The sequence below is a fragment of the Urocampus carinirostris genome, chromosome 18 (assembly GCF_059441175.1).
Source record: "Urocampus carinirostris isolate Australia breed hairy pipefish chromosome 18, RoL_Ucar_1.0, whole genome shotgun sequence".
Classification (NCBI taxonomy): domain Eukaryota; kingdom Metazoa; phylum Chordata; class Actinopteri; order Syngnathiformes; family Syngnathidae; genus Urocampus; species Urocampus carinirostris.
Window position 1 is genome coordinate 29,066,737 of NC_142366.1, and position 18,804 is coordinate 29,085,540.

General features: G+C 41.8%; 1 protein-coding gene across 1 annotated transcript in view; it reads right to left on the reverse strand.

Annotated features, from left to right (window-relative positions):
* The window catches only part of itgb1a (integrin, beta 1a), a 43,271-nt gene that overhangs the window by 2,322 nt on the left and 22,145 nt on the right, over positions 1 to 18,804 (reverse strand). Inside the window, exons 6-15 of the mRNA XM_088322105.1 lie at positions 17,249 to 17,487; positions 15,155 to 15,310; positions 14,997 to 15,092; positions 12,875 to 12,964; positions 11,533 to 11,673; positions 9,100 to 9,302; positions 8,793 to 9,031; positions 6,125 to 6,347; positions 4,720 to 4,955; positions 1,533 to 1,699 (exon numbers count right to left, since the gene is read on the reverse strand). Coding sequence (XP_088178231.1) covers positions 1,533 to 1,699; positions 4,720 to 4,955; positions 6,125 to 6,347; positions 8,793 to 9,031; positions 9,100 to 9,302; positions 11,533 to 11,673; positions 12,875 to 12,964; positions 14,997 to 15,092; positions 15,155 to 15,310; positions 17,249 to 17,487 — 1,790 coding nt within the window. The remainder of the gene's footprint in view (positions 1 to 1,532; positions 1,700 to 4,719; positions 4,956 to 6,124; positions 6,348 to 8,792; positions 9,032 to 9,099; positions 9,303 to 11,532; positions 11,674 to 12,874; positions 12,965 to 14,996; positions 15,093 to 15,154; positions 15,311 to 17,248; positions 17,488 to 18,804) is intronic.

Here is an 18,804-nt window from a genome sequence, read left to right on the forward strand (position 1 = left end):
ATTGCTTTATGTCAATTCTATTATAAGTTATGATTTCTTTTTTATTGCAAAACAAATAATCTTTCCGATCTCTAGAGTTTGCATAGTGTGTTGAGTTGGTTCAGGTGTAAACTGCATTCACGCAACTGTTAAAATAAAGCAGTTAACACATTCAATTACAAACAATTGTTTGTGAGTAAATGTGTTGTGTTTAGAAATGTTCCCTCGTAATTCGTGATGAAAATATCCAGGGTGGGTTACCAATGTAGGCTGAATGATGAAGCATAATACTTTAAAATAGTTGACATTCTTTTACTGATCCTGCCCGCCAGAGAACAGAAAGTTTGGATCCAGCCCCAGAGCCTAACTGAGTGTGACATCCATGATCTAGTGTTTCTTGTGTGTGAATTTTAAGCCCTTGGAATGGAATCGAAGAGCCTGACACATCACCTGACCAAAAGGTAAATTATTCAACTCAAGACTCTTTAGGACCATCCCCTCATTTCAATATGCATCATATTCATCCTGGAAGGGGGATTACTACTCGTGAGGCCCCTTCTCAAGGTTCCTTTTTTCCTCACGCTAAGGTTTTGCATTTTTCTTGACCGCATGTTGGTTTAAGATCAGGCGATTGTGTAATTGTAATCCTGTGCAGTACTTTGAGACATTTTTGTGATTAAGGGCTATACAAATAAATGTGACTTGACTTGACATAAAACTATAATATCTGTATTAACGATTCCTGTTATGCAGGCACCATCTTCAGCATGTAATAAATCGATAAGAGCGCAGAATGTTTTGAATAAATAGATTGTTATTCAATTCCATTGATGCATGTAATTAATAGTCTTTTTAACCTTTATTTTTTTATCATATTGTTTTTTGGTATTACATTTTTAACAGTACATATTTTGTAATTAATTGTATTTATCATTTTTTTGTGCGTTTTCTTTCCTCAAGCATATTTTAAAATATTCATTTATTCATTGCAGGCAATTTTGTTCCTCGATGCAAAAAGGTTTTGGTTGAGAGTGAGAAAACATTCATTGCAAGTACGACGTTATCAATTGAGAACGATACTACATCAATCCAACCACAAGGTGGTAATAGAGACATATTTTTCATCAACTCGAGGTGTAATCACGTCGCCACTAGGTGGAGGCTCATTTCAACTCGTAGAGTAAAATTGATGTTGGCCGATAACTGCACGGCAGGCAGGAAGTCGAGGGGGAAAAGGAGGCGGCAAAGACACTCCCCGGAAAAGGGTCAGCTATACTCCGGCTGCATAACATTCCCTAAAAAGTCCATGGAGCCTCTAACATTTTCCGTTTGCCTTTTAGTCAAAATATTGCATCGGTTTCCTCCTGATGCGTCTTCAGAGAAAAAGAATGTGAGCCCCTTTAATCGCAACATTAACAGTCTGCAAAGCTCATCTGCTGTTCAGGAAAACACAAATGTTCTGTTTCGAGACCAACATTGCACCAAGGACCCTCCACACCTGTTTTTTGCATTGATACAGGTTAGAAAAATATCACAGATTCGCAGAGCCTCACCGTATCCCATTTGGCGTTCATCTTCTCCTTCTCGAATTTGGCAAACTCTCTCCTGTCGTGGATGATAGTCAGCAGCTTCCAGATGAGCAGCAGAGCCAAACCGATTAAGACAATGCCAGCGACCACGCCCGCCACAATAGGTATGATGTCAGGACCGGCGGGACAGTCTGAAACATAGCGTTTATTTTAAAATCAAAAGCCTGAAATTTCTGGATTTTCCGCACTAAGGCGCACCCCCTTAAAAATGATATTTGTTAATAAAGGAGGCGCACTGGAGTATAGAGAACGGGTACAGTTGTGACACGGGGACAGTCAAAGTTTGACCAATTGGAAGACAGTTTTATTGATGGCACTAATATAATAATAATAATAATAATTTCCTTTGTATTGTCATTCTTTGTAACAATGTACACAGAACGAAATGTCGATACACCTGACCCGTTGTAGCGAGTCGATGCAGCCACAGCCAACAGAGGGCGCCGCCATTTTACCAATTAGGTATGACTCGGCCGAGGCGCGAACCAGCGACCTCCCAACTCCTCCTCATTTTGACCTCATTAAAGACATTTGAAGACAATGTTATGGTCAAAAAACAGATCTTCAGGTTCGATTTCATCCATCCATCCATTATCTAGACTGCTTATCCTTAATGGGGTTGCGGGGGTGCTGGAGCCCATCCCAGCTATCTACCCTGTCGCAGGGCACACAGAGACAGACAATTCACTTGCTCATTCACACCTAGGGACACTTTGGACCAGCCAATTAACCTGACATGTATGTTTTTAGAGGAAACCGGAGTGCCCGGAGAAAACCCACACAAGCACGGGGAGAACATGCAAACTCCACACTGGAAAGTTTGATCCCATGACCTCAGAACTGTGACACACACGGACTAACCACTGTGTTGCCCGGTAAAATTTCCAACTCTTATAAAATTCTGTGATATTTGTTTATATCTAAGGCACACCGGACTACAGAGGAGACTGGGTACAGTTGTGACATGGAAGGTTGAATCAGTCAAATTGTAAGTGTTTTAGTAATGTCACTGATATAGGATACTCCTCAGGTAAGATTTCAAACTCTTTCTTTCTCAGTTTTTTGTTTAATGTCAAAAATGCTAAATATTGACAAATTTACTGGCACATGGCTGTCATGTCCACGTTCTTGGCTTTAATCCTTTTTATGCTAGCTAACAACTACATGGAGAAATTGTTGGCTCAATGATGGCTGAAAGGTATGGGGACAGTTGTAAAACATCCAAAAATGACAACTTCTATATAGTCTGTGTGGACAAATGCATGTGCAAAGGAAAAGACAGAAAAGTGGGTACAGCGTTTTAATTGCAAGCAACTAGCCCATGAGGGGTGCACCCCAGGCACTGGCCTATACATTTGTCTCATGATTACCGATATGCTTCACCTGTGCACGCTCCTTTGGCGCCAATTGCCTCAGACTCTGATTGGCTCTCTGTCCCTATTCAAACCCATTTCTATCTGTCCCCTGTTGTTAGTCCGTCCGCGAACCTCAGTTAACACTAGGCAAACCTTTTTCGACCCTGACTCCCACCTGTTTTATCCTCCTGTCTGTCGTCCCCCAGCTTCAACCTGTTTATGATCCTGAACACGTCTACTCTCCCGTCCCGGCTTTTGACCTCTTTTTGTCCCCGACCACATCTACTCTCCTTTCCTGGCTTACAACTCGCTTCTGACCCAGACCACGTTTTTGCTCTCCTGTCCCAGCTACTGACCCGTTTTCCGTTCCCGACACCGCCATCGCTCAACACGGAAGATCCACTTCCGCGTTCAGAGCGACCTGCTTCCTGTGTCCAGCAATCACCGGATCGCGGGCAAAACCTTTTCACTTCCTTCAATAAAACTTGTGAGAAACGTAACGCAATTTTGTCCTGTTTCCATTCTGGTCCTGACAACAACTGCTTGTCTGAATCTGATTAGCGATGCTGTCTATACAAAAGAATATATATGACAGAAACACTTCTTTCCATTCCAGGCTCTGGTTGTCACATATTTGTATTAAAAAAGGAGTTCTTCAAATATTGAACTATCTGAAGCTTATTTATATTAATAAATCACACTGTTATAACTGTCCACAAGCAGTGTTACAAGCGTACCCTGATGTTTGAGGGATTTTCACAGACTTTCAGAGCTACTTAGCACTCGACCATTGATTTCTACTTGTAAAAGACAAACTGAGGTACCATGGCAAAGGTTTTATAGGAATAGAAAAAAAGATCATAAAATGGGGAGGGGGGAAAGCATAATGTGATAAAACTGTACCCAGTCTCCCCTATGGCGCACGGAATTGAAACTATAATACAGGCTAGGGCTGTACAAGAAAAAGAAGTACTGTGCCAGATCCTATCCACTAGAGCTATGAGATACAGACAACATATGAAAAGGCATTGGGTTTTATCTCATCATCCTACTATTTTTAGTCATAGTACCAAATTGTTGATGTTATTATTGGGCTGGGCTGCAGAAAAAATGCCAGACATCAAACCGGTTGGGGATCACTTGCAGTCTTTGTGAAGCAAACGCGATTCCAAACTGAATGAAGAGAAAGTCATTGTGAGAAGTAATTCAGTCACTATGAAACATAAATACCGGTACATGGCCGCACATATACAAAATATTTGTCACTTACAATGCTTAGCTTGAGTGAAGAAAAAGTGAAACAAAATTTTACACACATTTTTAATATTTTTCTATTGTCTTTTTTCTCTGCCTGGTACTGTGACTAAAAATAGTGTGATAATGAAACAAAACCTAAAACCTTTTCATTTGTTGTCAGTATCCCGAGTGGTCTTGTGAATGAGATAGGTGCTTTCCATGCAGGGACCTGGGTTCAATTCCCATGGCACCCCATTGTCAACAGTCATCCATGTCTCTAGTGACCTGGCGGTTAATATTTAGGGTTCTTACCGTTGCTCTTCTGTTCAATCCCCACCGCCATATTAGTTATGCAATTGTGGTCAGCGATAAACTTAGCGACTCATCATTAATTGCATAAATATGGTAAAGCATTTACAATTATATCCGCTTATAAAGACGCACCAGAATGCATTGTGCACATTTTTGGCCAATTTGGTGTTTTTGGGTGCGCTTATAGTCCAGGAACTACGGTACCCTATTTGTTTAGAAATAAAGGAATAAATAACACCAGTTCCTACCAAGGGTCTCAACCACATGGACCTCCTTTTCTGTGTTGTTGTTGACAGCGTAGGTGTAGTAAAACCAGCAGTCGTTGGCATCCCTCTCCTTGCAGTGCATGACGGGGTAGGAGGCGTCGTTGGGTTGAGGTAGCTTATCCCGGTCCTTCACTTTGATCAAGTTGAAATAGCTGCAGTCCCGTTCGCACGTTTCCTTCATCTCGCCGGTGCCGAAGGCCCGGCACTGGACGCACTCCCTGGTGGAAAACGGAGGTTGCGGTGATTCGCGAGTTGATGGGCGCAGTTTAAATATCTGAGTTTGGATCCATCCATTATCTGCACCGCTTATCCTCAGTAGGGTCGCGGGGGTGCTGGAGCCCATCCCAGCCATCCTCGGGCAGTGGGCAGGGGACACCCTGAACTGGTTGCCAGCCAGTAGCAGGGCACACAGAGACAGACAATTCACTCGCTCATCTACACCAGCCAATTAACCTAACATGCATGTTTTTGGAATGTGGGAGGAAACCCACGCAAGCACGAGGAGAACATGCAAACTCTACACCGGAGGTTCAATCTCATGACCTCATAACTGTGCCGCACACGCGCTAACCACTGTGACACCGTTATCGGAGTTTGATTTTTGTTTATTTACTATTGAGAAACTCCTTAAGAGACAGTGTTTATTTTTTGGCTCCTCCTAGTGGCTCTTAAAACTTTATGCGTTTAAAAGAATATTGATTTCAATATTAAACAAAAATACATGACCTGTCATATAAACATTAATTTTTTTCTTGTAGGTCCAGAAATTTGTATCTATTTCATATAGCATGAGCCTCACCTAAAGGGGCTGACATGAACGTATTGCCCCGCCCAACAAAACATCCTCATCTATCTACATTTCAGGCTTCAAACTTAAAGGGACAGTGTGTAATATATACTACCTCCTAGTGGTACATTTTTTTTTTCGTTTGGATTAAAACTAACAAAAAATATTTGATTTAAATACTAGGCAAAAAACCTATCATTCATTCATTATCTGCACCACTTACCCTCAGTAGGGTCGCGGGGGTGCTGGAGCCCATCCCAGCTATCTTCGGGCAGTGGGCAGGGGACAACCTGAACTGGTTGCCAGCCAGTCGCAGGGCACACAGAGACAGACAACTCACTCTCCCATCCACACCTAGGGACAATTTAGACAGGCCAATTAACCTGACATGCATGTTTTTGGAATGTGGGAGGAAACCGGAGTGCCCGGAGGAAACCCACGCAAGCACGGGGAGAACATGCAAACTCCACACAGGAGGTTCGATCTCATGACCTCAGAACTGTGACGCACACGCGCTAGACACTGCGCGGCCGTGCTGCACGATCATACCAATGTACATTTTTTACATTAAGTAACAAATCTCCCAATGGCCGAACTTACTTGTGTTCCGTGCAGACTCCGGGACAGGTCGGGCAGGCTTCACAGGTGGGACCCTGAAATTTGGGGTCGGTGCATTTGCAAGTGCCACAGTCGCACGTCCCTCTGCCGTTGCAAATCTGTTTGTTGCTGGCCAGACACGTGCTCGTGTCCAGAGAACAATCGCAAGCGCTCCCGGTCCACATGCTGTCGCAGATACAAACTCTGCACTCGCAACGGCCATGCCCTTTAAAAAAATAAAGAAAAGAAAAAGTATAAATATACCGAGCCACAACGGAGAGCATTCTGTCATACGGCGGCATGGTGTGGTATGCTAGGAAGGGAGCAGGACAGAAGACAAGAAAAAAAAAACATTCAGAGTCATCAATATACCCCATAAAATAATTGGCTGCTCTCTACCCATTACTGGCTTGACATACCGCAGCAGAGCCAACAACATTATAAGGACTCCTCTCAACCACCACTTCTTTGACCTGCTTCCCTTTGATAGGCAATACATGTCCCTTAAAACAGGGCCTAAGACAGTTTCTTACCCAGGGCCATCACCACCCTAAAGAAGTGCACAAGACTGTGAAAAATCTCGCCCTTTCATAGAAATATGCGTCATGCCTCTCCATACGAGTACCTCGACATATGAAAAATTCGAACGAAAGTTTTGCTTGATACGAGCATGATCCGGGAACAATTTATACTCGTAAGTAGAGGTATGACTGTATTCATATCTCATGTATCAACTTATTTTGAAATTGTGTTTCAATGATTGCACTATTTTTTGTTTCACTATTGTTACAATGCACTTAGAACTTAGGCTTGTCTCCAAGCACTACCTTGTAAATATTTTTGCCTATCATTCAATTTGAAATACTTTTTTTCCGATTTTAAGTCTATTACTCGTTTATTCTGTAGTGCCATGTCTACTCTCGTTGTAAACAATGTTCCCTAAGTTGTTATCGATGACAATAAAGACAGTTCCAATTCTATTAAAAAATAAAATGGATACAAAATAAAAAAAAACATTCATATAAATAAATATCAAAAAATAAAAATAAATGACGAAAATAACTATTCATCTATCTACCCTGGTCATATCCTTGCGAGAGGGGTGACCGACAGCACGACAAACACATACACAATAAACCAAGGAAATAAAAAGGGAAAAAGTAGCAAAAACACACACAAAAATATTTTGGGACCATGGCCAACCCAAATGCCCAAACACCCAAACAAGTTAAGCACCTCGGCACCCAAGTTGGTCATGCTTTCGTCCCTCCAGCTTTCTCTGGTTTACCCCTGCCGCATCATACAGGTGCCCTGCCCATCCCTTGGAACGAGTCTAAGCATCCCACTATCCTTTTACAACACCTCTCCACTCATTCCTACCAACAAGAGCTCTAGCTTTCACTAGATTTAAACCTCTTTCCTGCAGTGCACTCATAACACCATCCATCCACGTCAATCGCGGCCTTCCCCTTGGTCTCCATCCATTTTCTTCTGCTCTGTAGATCCTCTTCAACAGTCGCTCCTCATCCATCCTCTCCATCCAAACCAACCGAGTACTCTCTTATCCACACGCTTGCTCAGTTCCACTACTACTCCAGTTCTGTCTCTCACAATTTCATTTCTCAATCTATCTGATCTTGTCACTCCTAATATACTCCTCAAACACTTCATCTCAAAAACGATTACAGTGGAACCTCGGTTTTCGAACGCCTCTCAGTTCGAACAAATCGGAGTTCGACCAAAAATTTCGAGAAATTCTTGCTTCGCTGTTCGGTCAAAAATTTGGAGTTCGATCGCCGGTAATGCCTGAGTGCGTACGCTAGAGTGCGATACTGAGCAGCGTACGGGTGTAGATCGTGTAGATCGCCCCCACCCCTCGTGACCAACTGTTATCACGTGCGCACGCCTCTTTTTGCTTTCGCTTTTAATATCGGTGAACGGAGTGTTTTAGCTATGCCTCCGAAGAAGGTCTGTGCAAGCAGGACAGGTGAAAAAAGAAAAGTTGTTCGTACAACTATTGCCTTTAAGAAAGACATAATAGCTAAATATGAAAGGTGTGCGAGTTTCCGATCTTGCTAGGGAATACAGCATGCTCCTTCTGCTGACCACCACAAAGGTAAGAAATCTTATTCATAATTATTTTCTTTATCTTTTCTTTTTTTTACACGTTCGTGTTAGCGTAATCTTTCGTACAGAAGATTACGATAACACGAACGTACGATTAGCCTGGGTTAGCTTTATGATTCGAAGTAAACATTCAGGGTGTTGGAACTGAGCCCAAAATTCAGGGTGTTGGAACGGAGCCCCCTTTCCAATGAAGCACTAACCACTTGTGACTTGACTTGTAAACGACCCGATTTTTTTATTTTTACACGTTCATGTTAGCGTAATCTACGATTAGCCTGGGTTAGCTTCATGTTTACGTTAAACATTCATGGTAAACATTCAGGGTGTTGGAACGGATTAAAACGATTTACATTATTTTTAATGGGAAAAATGATTTACGTGATTGAACAAATCGGTTCTCGAACAGGGTTCTGGAATGGATTATGGTCGAGAACCGAGGTTCCACAGTAATTTCCTTCTCAAATCTACATTCAGATTTTGAAGATATTCAAAATAAATTAAAACATCCCCAAATGAGAGCCTTTTAGACTTCCATGATGCTCACCTCCGCAGAGTTTGTTTCCTGATCGGTCGCAGTTAAAATTGTCACATTCGCAATACTGTCCGCTGTAGCGCTCCTCGGGGTTGTCCCTCTTTTTGCACTCGCACGTGCCGCAAACGCATTCTCCATAGTTGCTGCAGATGTCTGTGCCGTTGTCCTTGCGGCAAGTGCGATCCATGTCCTCCGTGGCCACGTCGTTGCTGCTGCACTCGCACTGTTTGCCCACGCGGCCCTCGTAACACCTAGGAAATCAGAGCGCTCCGTTCAACATTTGTTCCCGCCTGTGATTTTTTTTATCATTTCTACGCACTTGCAAGCTCCGCATTCGTAGGTCCCGTTCCCGAAGTGGCAGTTGGGGCTGTTGGCGACGCCCTCTTTGTGGCATTCGCACTCGCAGATAAAGTTGAGGGTAATTTCCACCTCTTCTGTGAATCCCAGAGGTTTTATCTTAATTGTCTCGGACTTTCCTTGCTTTGGGCAGCCTTTGGATGTCACGCTGATGGTAAATGTGACCTGCAAGATTACAAACATTTTGAATGATCTTTTGAAAGCTCAGAAAATACTCTTTTTTTTCCCTTTTCATTATTCCATTTTCTTATAACAAGCAGAGCTATTTTTTGCCTTGGTGAATGAAGGAAGGAATGAATGAATAAAACTTTATTTCGAATATCATAAAATAAAAACATGACAAAACAATGCCTCAACAACAAAAATAATGTTAACATGTTCGAAAAGGGGTAATAAGAAGCAGACGCTTATTTTCCCTACCCCTTCATCTTCCCTACTAATTACATTTTACAGATAGCTCCTCTTTTGAGTCTGAATATAACAAAATCTCACGGATATCCATATTACATAGGTCAGATATCAAAAATTATAATAATAATAATAGTCACATATGTTATACACTAATCATCATAGCACCCATCTATTAACGTTATAATGCCACTAGTGACTAAATATCATTGTGACACCAATGATAATAACCACAATAGCAATAATAACAGTTATGATATAATAATAGTAACAATACCAAAAAGGTTAACTATGATTGTAAATGCAGTATTTCCAATCTCTCGTATCACTCATACCCCATTTTCTTCATCTCTGCATTCCGCCACTAATGTTATTTTTGTATTTAAATTTGAACACGTGAATAGTTGGACATTGTTTGATCTCGTCTTGTAAATTGGTCCAAAGTTTGACTCCACACACAGACACACACATACTTTTCCTGGTGGTTCTCACCTTTGGGATTTTGAATTTACTACAGCCCCTTAAATAATAATTTCCCTCTTTACGAATGAATTATTTTTTTGATGTTTTCCAGCACTGTGTTTTTGTTGACCTTAAATAGCAGTTGTGCAGTGAAACATTGTACTAAATCATACAATTTTTGTAATTTGGACTGCAGGAATAAAATATTAGTATGATCCCGATATCCTACCCTCTGTGTATGGCTCTAATGTTTTTGGAGGATAAAAAGGGGCTGTAGTGATCTTTTGTAATTATTGCCCCAGACTTCTGCACAATACCTCAAAGATATATATAAAAAAATATATATTTTTATGATAGATTTATGATAGATCAGGTGTGTCAAAGACAACGGCCACATTAAAAATTAAGCTACAAGCTGAACAATTGTTTATTTTTAAAATGAAGTCCAGCAGACCCAAATGGACCTGCTGAAAAGCTCGCAAATACATTCCATTATGATCAGATAAATAAAGCAATATTTCCTTAGACTCTGGAGATTATAATTCATGCGTTTGGTACCTCCCGTCTCGATTACTGTAATGCACTACTCTCCGGTCTCCCGAAGTCCAAAATCAAGAGCCTTCAGCTAGTACAAAATGCTGCAGCGAGGCTTTTAACTAAGACAAGAAAGTAATCTGCATAGGCTCCCTGTTAGCTTAAGATGTAATTTTAAGGTTCTGTTGGTAGTATACAAAATCATGCATGGACTTGCTCCCTCATATCTTTCAGATTTAATTTCGCCCTATGTTCCGGTCTGGAGCCTTCGCTCTAAAAATGCTGGTCTACTAGTGATCCCAAGAGCCAAGAAGAGATCCGCAAGTTGGAGAGCGTTCTCCATCCGGGCCCCGGTGCTGTAGAATGCTCTTCCCCCTGAGATTTGATCTGAAACCTCAGTGGAAATATTTAAATCTAAGCTTAAAACACACTTCTACTCTATAGCATATGAATGACCTATATTTTATGTTGACAATATCTGTGTATTATTTGCCCTAATGTAGGTTTTAGATGAGAGGATGGTGTCATAATAGTCTGTAGTTTGCAATAATCTGTGGTCTGTGCAGCCCTTTGAGTCTCTTAGTGATTAAAGGCTATACAAATAAACATGACTTGATTTGACTTAAATCAAGATCATCTCAGCACAGGAAACCTTCTCGTCGCCGGATGTAGCCCGCAAGCCTTGAATTTGACATAATTATGCCAGATAATACCGCCATAAAGAGTTCAAACTAAATTTCTTTCCAGCTCTAAATAGAACTAAATGTACCCAAGTTTTTTTAAGTCAGCAAATTAAAATAAAGTTACATTTACATTTTGGCCCAAGGTATTCTTTTGTCACATGAGCAAAATATTTCATTCTTGGTACAACACATAGTTATAAAATTGAAAAAATGATCCACGAACATGATCAATTGATTATAAAAACAGTAAGCCATTTAAGAAAAAATTGTTTCTAACAATTACCAGTTTTCCAATTTCTATTTCTCACCTCATCTCCGATTGAGATATTGGAGCATTTTCGTCCGTTTTCGCCTTCAGTGACAACTCCGTTTTTACAGCGGGATGTGTAAGCAATAGTCACTCCCTCTGGAAGCTTGCTATTCTCCAGGATGACCTCGGACGAGAGCGACTGTCAAACAAAGATGAGATAATAGCACTGGTGTAACTTTTCCCTCCAGTGAATATCAACAAGTAGTTTTGTTTAGACCAGGGATGTCAAACAGGCAGCCCGCGGTCCGGAACAGGCCCGCTGAGGGTTTGAATCCGGCGTGCGAGACAAGGGTGAGGGAAGCGCAAGAGAAAAACAAGCTGCAGGTTGAGATATGTCCACTTGATGTGACCAAAGCCAGGTGCCTTTTACAAAGATGCTGAAGTTGGATTTCTTTCTTTCTCTCCCTTTCTCTCTCTCTATCGCTCTCTCTCTTTCTCTCTTGCTTTCTCTCTCTCTCTCTGTCTTGCTCTCTCTCTCTCTCGCGCTTTTTTTCTCTCTCTCTTGCATTTTCTTTCTCCCTCTTTTCACGTTTCATTTTCTCTCTCTCGCTTTTTGCTTTCTCTCCTTCTCTCTCTCTCTCTCTCGCTTTTTTTTGCTCTCTCTCTCTCTCTTGCTTTTTGCTTTCTCTCCCACTCTCGCTTTTTGCTTTCTTTCTCTCCCGCTTGCTTTTCTCTCTTTATCTCTTGCTCTCTTTTTTGTGTCTTTCTCTTGCTCTCTCTCTCTCTTTCACTTTTTGCTCCCTCTCTCACTTTCCCCTCCCTCCCCTTCTCTCTTTCTCTCTCTCTCTCGCTTTCTTTTCGCTTTCCCTCTCCCTCTCTTGCTTGTCGCTTTCTCTCTCTCTCCCTTGCTTTCCGCTTTCTTTCGCTCCCGCGTGCTTTTCTCTTTTTTCTCTCTTTCTCTTGCTCTCTCTCTTTCGCTTTTTGCTCCCACTTTCACTTTCTCCTCTCTCACTCAACCCTTCTCTCTTTCTTTCTCTCTCTCTCTCTTTCTCTCTCTCTCTCTTTCTCTCTCTCTCTCTCTCTCTCTCCCCTCTTCTCTTTCTCTCTAATCTACTAGTCCGGCCCCTGAGAGAATGTTTGTCCTATCGTGTGGCCCCCGAGGTAAAATGAGTTTGACACCCCTGGTTTAGACAGTAACCTCAAATAATGGTGAATTTTATGCCTTTATGATTTTCTTTGCTGTTTGATCGTCTCAAATATACAGTATTTGAAACAAGAAAACCTTGCGACTCGTATTCAAATGGAATCCCAAGTAACAACCAAACAAACCTCACCTGTTTTCTGAAACTCACATAAACATGTTTCTAACTGTACGCTTGTTATTTGTCTATCATACTTACGTTATATGCATCAATGATAAGGTTGATAACATTGCTTGAATTCGCCGACAGGGTTCCCACTGCAGACTTTGGTATCAAATTTTTCAGCTCCTGTGGACATGAAAAAAGTCATTTTCAATTCTAAATCTGTTCAACTCAATCACATTTTCCCCGTTTGATTCATTTGTTGTTTTTCGTATAATTTGCACGGTAACAATTGCATTACATAACTTTTACTGCTCAGTGCCTCTGTGGGGTCAAGCATTGAAAGAGCTTTAATCACACTCAGATGGGTAAAGGTTAGCAGATGGGATGAATCAAAAATTCCAGGAGAGACGCTGCTAATAATTTGAAACAGATGTTTTGGCTTGGTTAGATATTTTTTGTTCCATGTATTTGCTCTCATTGAGGCTACAAAAAGAGTGAACATATTGTTTTTATAGTGCTCAACAACCAGATTTATATCCCTTTTTCAGATTGATACCATATACCCGATACTTCAGTACTCACAGATAACAAGTGCTGATGCCATTGCAACCTTCTATATCTAAAAACTGCCTTCAAAAATACCTTTTGTCACGATTACTCATTAATTTCACATGTGCCCCGTCCTGTCACTCTCCTTTTGTCAGTCCGCCTGCTAACCTCTGTCGATACAAGGCAAGCCTTTTTGACCCTGACTCCCGCCTGACCCATTTTTGCTCCCGTTTTTCTACCTGTCTGTCTCCGGCTCCGACCTGTTTTTTGATCCCGACCATGTTTGCTCTCCCATCCCGGCTTACGACCCGTTTTTGATCCCGACCACGTTTTTGCTCTTCTGTCTGGGCAATCGACCGGTTTTTCCGTCCCTGAAGATCCACTTCCGTATCCGGATCACGAACCGATTGCGAGAGCGACTTGCTACCCACATCTAGCGAGCACCTGATCGCGGGCGCTGCCTTTCCTCTATCTCAATAAACTTGTGAGAAACGTTACGCGATTGGGATTTGTTCTGGACGTGACAACTTTATGGTAAATGTACTTAGTGTCGTATGAAATCAATGATAACTTTATCGTTTTTTTCTCATCATTTTTAAAAGACATTTTAAATGAAGCACAAATTATATTAAAAACAAAAAACTCGTATCAGATAGCAAGTACTAGTGCCATGAAACATGGCTCAGTATTAGACCAATAACAATTCCTCCAACATCCATAAGTAAATTTACTCAATAAATACTTGGACCTCAATATTCAAAATTTGGTTTAGATGAACCAAAAAAAAAATGAATGAAATACAATTTCACACAAAATAATAATGGTCATAGAAGATGTAATATTTGAAATGGGATATTTGAAAACGTTTTTTTACCAATACTGAGCCCTTGTCATCGGTACAGATTAACTGATGCTGATAACACTAGGACGTAGAGTTACCTCGGCCCCCCTAATTTATGAATGGAAAATTCTAACAATTTTGAATTGTAAATTGCCCTTTACATTGCACTTAATACTGATATCTATAGCAGTATTAGTACTGAAAAATAAGGCTGGTATCAGCACTAATATCGGTGTCTAAAATAACGTCAGCCCGGACGCCCGGGAAGTGCATCTTTTACGTCGGAATTACTACTTACAAAACGTCTCCGCCTTGGTGAAAGAAAACTTTAAAAAAAAAAAAAAAACAAAAAAAAAAAAATTCCAGTTTAGAAATTTTAGAATTTCGGTTCTTTGGCAATTTGCATAATCAGCCTATCAGAAGCCTGCATCGAATAAGTTAGCATAGAATTTCCCCCGGTTCTAATAACTCATTCATTATTCCAATATTTTTTTAATTCCTGATTAGTCACCGTTGCAGTACTAATACCTAACAATAAGGCTAGTATCAGTGCTCGCCCTTCGATTATTCATTTATGTAATTCTAACTTGGTAAAGAGCCCGGTACCAAATCCTAAACTGTACGAAACTGATTTTGATAAGACCAGTACATATAATTACCTGTGATCTCAATATTCCGATAATTCTTAATTACAGATTGTAAATCTGCCGCTGGTATCCTTAGCAGTACAAAAACCTCAAAATAAGGCAGGTATCAGCACCGATATCCATGACTGGTATCAGTGCTCGCCTTTCGATAATTGTATAACCATTAGGTAATACTAACCTGGTAAACAGGCTGAAATTCCTCAGTGACAGCAAAGATGGTTTGAATGTTGTTGTCACTCAGCTTTTGAACCAAGTGAGCGATAGAAGGATAGTCCTGAAGGTGGAAAAAAAAACATGAGGTTTTCGTTTCCAAAACGAGAAAATGAAGATACTCACGTAGTAGTGGCTCATGGTGTACGCGTTGTTCTCTAAATGACATTTTCCGTCATTGGGAAGGACGATACCACCGAGCTTGCCGTCGCCCGCAAAGTGGAAGCCGGCGTCGGTGGAAAACACCAAAAGTCTAGTCACATTTCTCCAACCGATTTGATCCTGGGGGACAAAGACAACTTTAAAACACTGTATTTTCCACACTGTAAGGCACGCCGAATGATAAGGTGCACCCCCAAAAGTCCTTTGTGTTTTGTGATATATTTTTTCATATATTAGGCGCACCACACTATAAGGTACATCGAATTAAAACTACAATTTGGGATAGGGTGAATTAAATGATCACTCGAAATATATCGCTGATCACAATTGCAAAAATTGGATGCCACGTGAATCAAACCTAGATGGCCGGGGGAGTGCCTGATGCTATCCACCACACTATACATCCATCCATCCATCCATCCATTATCTGCTCCGCTTATTCTCAGTAGGGTCGCGGGGGTGCTGGAGCCCATCCCAGCTATCTATCTTCGGGCAGTGGGCAGGGGACACCCAAACGCAGGGCATACAGGGACAGACAATTCGCTCGCTCATTCACACCTAGGGTCAATTTGGTCCGGCCTATTAACCTGACATGCATGTTTTTAGAATGTGGGAGGAAACCGGAGTGCCCGGAGGAAAGCCACGCAAGCATGGGGAGAACATGCAAACTCCACACAGGAGGTTTGATCTCAGAACTGTGCCGCACACGCGCTAACCACTGCACCGCCGTGCTGCCCGTAATAATAATATCTTTAGTTTTAATGCTAAGTTGTTGTTGTTAGTATTAGGCTGGGCGCAAATATTGTCAGACATTAAACAAGTACAAAAAAGGGTGGGGACCACTGAAATATAGTATTGTATTGCAGATTTGCAAAGTCTTGCGCACGAGATTGTGAACTGAATGAGGAGAAAGGTATTGTGGGAAGTAATTCAGATGTCCTGAAAGATACAAATGCGTAGCAGCATGTATTCAACAACGTTTGTCACTTACTCTCGTCGGCTGAAAAATAGTCTGTGTAATGTAGTGTAATAATCTGTGAAGCCCTTTGAGACTCTTCGTGATTTAGGGCTATACAAATAAAAATGACTTGACTTGACTTAGTTCAAGCAGATAAAAAGTGGAAAAAAATGTTTTAATGGGGCGGTCCCTTCTCAAGGTTTCTTCGTTTTCCTCACGTTGAGGTTTTTGAGTTTTTTCCTTGCCCTCATGTCGGTTTTAGATCAGGGGATGGTGTCATAACAGTCTGTGGTTTGTGCAGCCCTTTAGACTCTTTGTGATTAGGAGCTGTACAAATAAACATGACTTGACTTTCTCTTTTCTCTTACATTTGTATCTGGTACTGTTACTAAAAATAGAGTAATAATGAGAGAAGACGTATTGCATTTTTTGATATTGAGGTTAAGATTCTGCACTCTAAGCGTCGCTATGCAGGTTCAATCCCTGTCGTCACCATTGTAATGCAATTGTGCTCAGCAATAGATTTTGATCATTCATTCATTCATTATTTGCATCGCTTATCCTCAGTAGGGTCGCGGGGGTGCTGGGGCCCATCCCAGCTATCCTCGGGCAGTGGGCAGGGGACACCCTGAACTGGTTGCCAGCCAATCGCAGGGCACACAGGGACAGACAATTCACTCGTTCATTCACACCTAGGGACAATTTGGACCGGCCAGTTAACTCGCATGTTTTTGGAATGTGGGAGGAAACCGGAGTGGCCGGAGAAAACCCACGCAAGCACGGGGAGAACATGCAAACTCCACACAGGAGGTTCAATCTTATGACCTCCGAACTGTGCCGCACACGCGCTAAACACTGCGCCGCTGTGCTTCCCAGATTTTGATCAATAATTGCTTAATTATGATAATACACCGGTGTGCATTTTCAATGTTTTTCCTGCACGTTCAATTTTCCGGCCAATTTGGGGGTTTAGGGTGCAACTTATAGTCTGGAAAATTTTCTACGTTCCCTTTTGGTTTTACATCCCCTACTTCGGGTTACAATTGTGGGAACACAAGCAGAAATCTTCTCATGATTATTATTTGTCTTTTACCGCATACCCCACACACAGCCACTTGCATGATGGCATCGAAGCCACCCTCGGGCGAGTCCAGGTTGCCGGAAATATGCTGCTGGCCCACCAAAGTGTTGAACCTTTTTCCGTCGCTGGTCAGCTTAAGGACGTTTTTGTAGCTGAACGGGCTGGTGCAGTTTTGGTCGCCCGTGCAAGGGTTGAGCAACTTGGCCGGCGTCGTGCTAATGTATGGCATGACCGTCTTCTCCACGAAGGAACCGAAACCTGGGATAATGTTTTGAAATTAGATCAGGAGTCCACTAGACTAATAGAGATACAGGCAACACACATCAATTGGTTGTGGTTGTAATACAAATACACACCTCAGGACTCAATGATACCAGTCTTGTTTTCGATCAATAATATATATTTTTTAAAAATCCCATGTCACATTTCCTTAACATTTTTAAAAAAAAAAATGAAAGCCATGGGACAAGATATTCTCACATTGCAAAAAATCCCGTATTATTTTTATTTTATCTTAGGTCAGATACTGTCATGATTACTGATGTGACTCAGCTGTGCCCACTTATTTGGCGCCAACCGCCGCAGGTTCTGATTGGCTCCCTGTTAATATTTGAATCCAGTCCTGTCAATCCCCTGTTCTCAGTCCGTCTGCAAATCTCCGTGTATCAAGGCAAGCCTTTTTCGACCCTGACCCCCGCCTGTCCTGTTTTTGCTCCCGTTTGTCTGCGGCTAAAACCTGTTTTGATCCCCTTCATGTCTGCTCTCCCGTCCCGACTTACGACTTGTTTTTGATCCCGACCACGTCTGCTCTCCCGTCCAGGCTTACGACACGTTTCTGTCCCCGACCTTGTTTTTGCTCTCCTGTCCCAGCAATCGACCAGTTTTTCCGTCCCTGACACCGCCATCGCTCGCTACGGAAGATCCACTTCCGCGTTCGGAGCACAATCCGAGTACGAGAGTGACTTGCTACCCGCGTCCAGCGAACATCGGATCGTGGGCGCAGCCCTTTCTCTATACATATAGCAAAATAAAATCTGCACAAAAATGAGCAAAGCTTTATGCCACCAGGCAAAGTTTTTTCCTGCAGAGTGTAAACATCACAAGACGAGATTTATCATAACATTGAGTACACTAGGATGACACTATTTTAAAGATTTATTACTTTGGTTGGTCTATTATAAAATTAGAACTTCAATAACAGTTATTCAGGAAAAACAGCACATTTTTAGTAAGTCTGGTTAACTGAAAATGGGATCTGCAATGGCCTTTGCCACTAGCATTAGCAACTTGCGTCTAGTTATAAGTTATAAGCCTTCGGTACCGTCCGTAATCATGGTAAATGTGAACTCTCTACCAAATAAGACCAACGAACTGGCTGTGCTGGTGAAAAACATCAAAGCGTAAAGGGAGTGCAGTTTGCTGTGTTTTACCGAAACGTGGCTCACGTCTAGCATCCTGGAGGCTAACGTGGAGCTACCCAGCTTCAGCGCTGTTAGGACGGACAGAGAAACAAAAGCCTGCAGGAAGCGGAGAGGAGGTGGACGTGCTATCTACGTGAACACGAGGTGGTGTAAC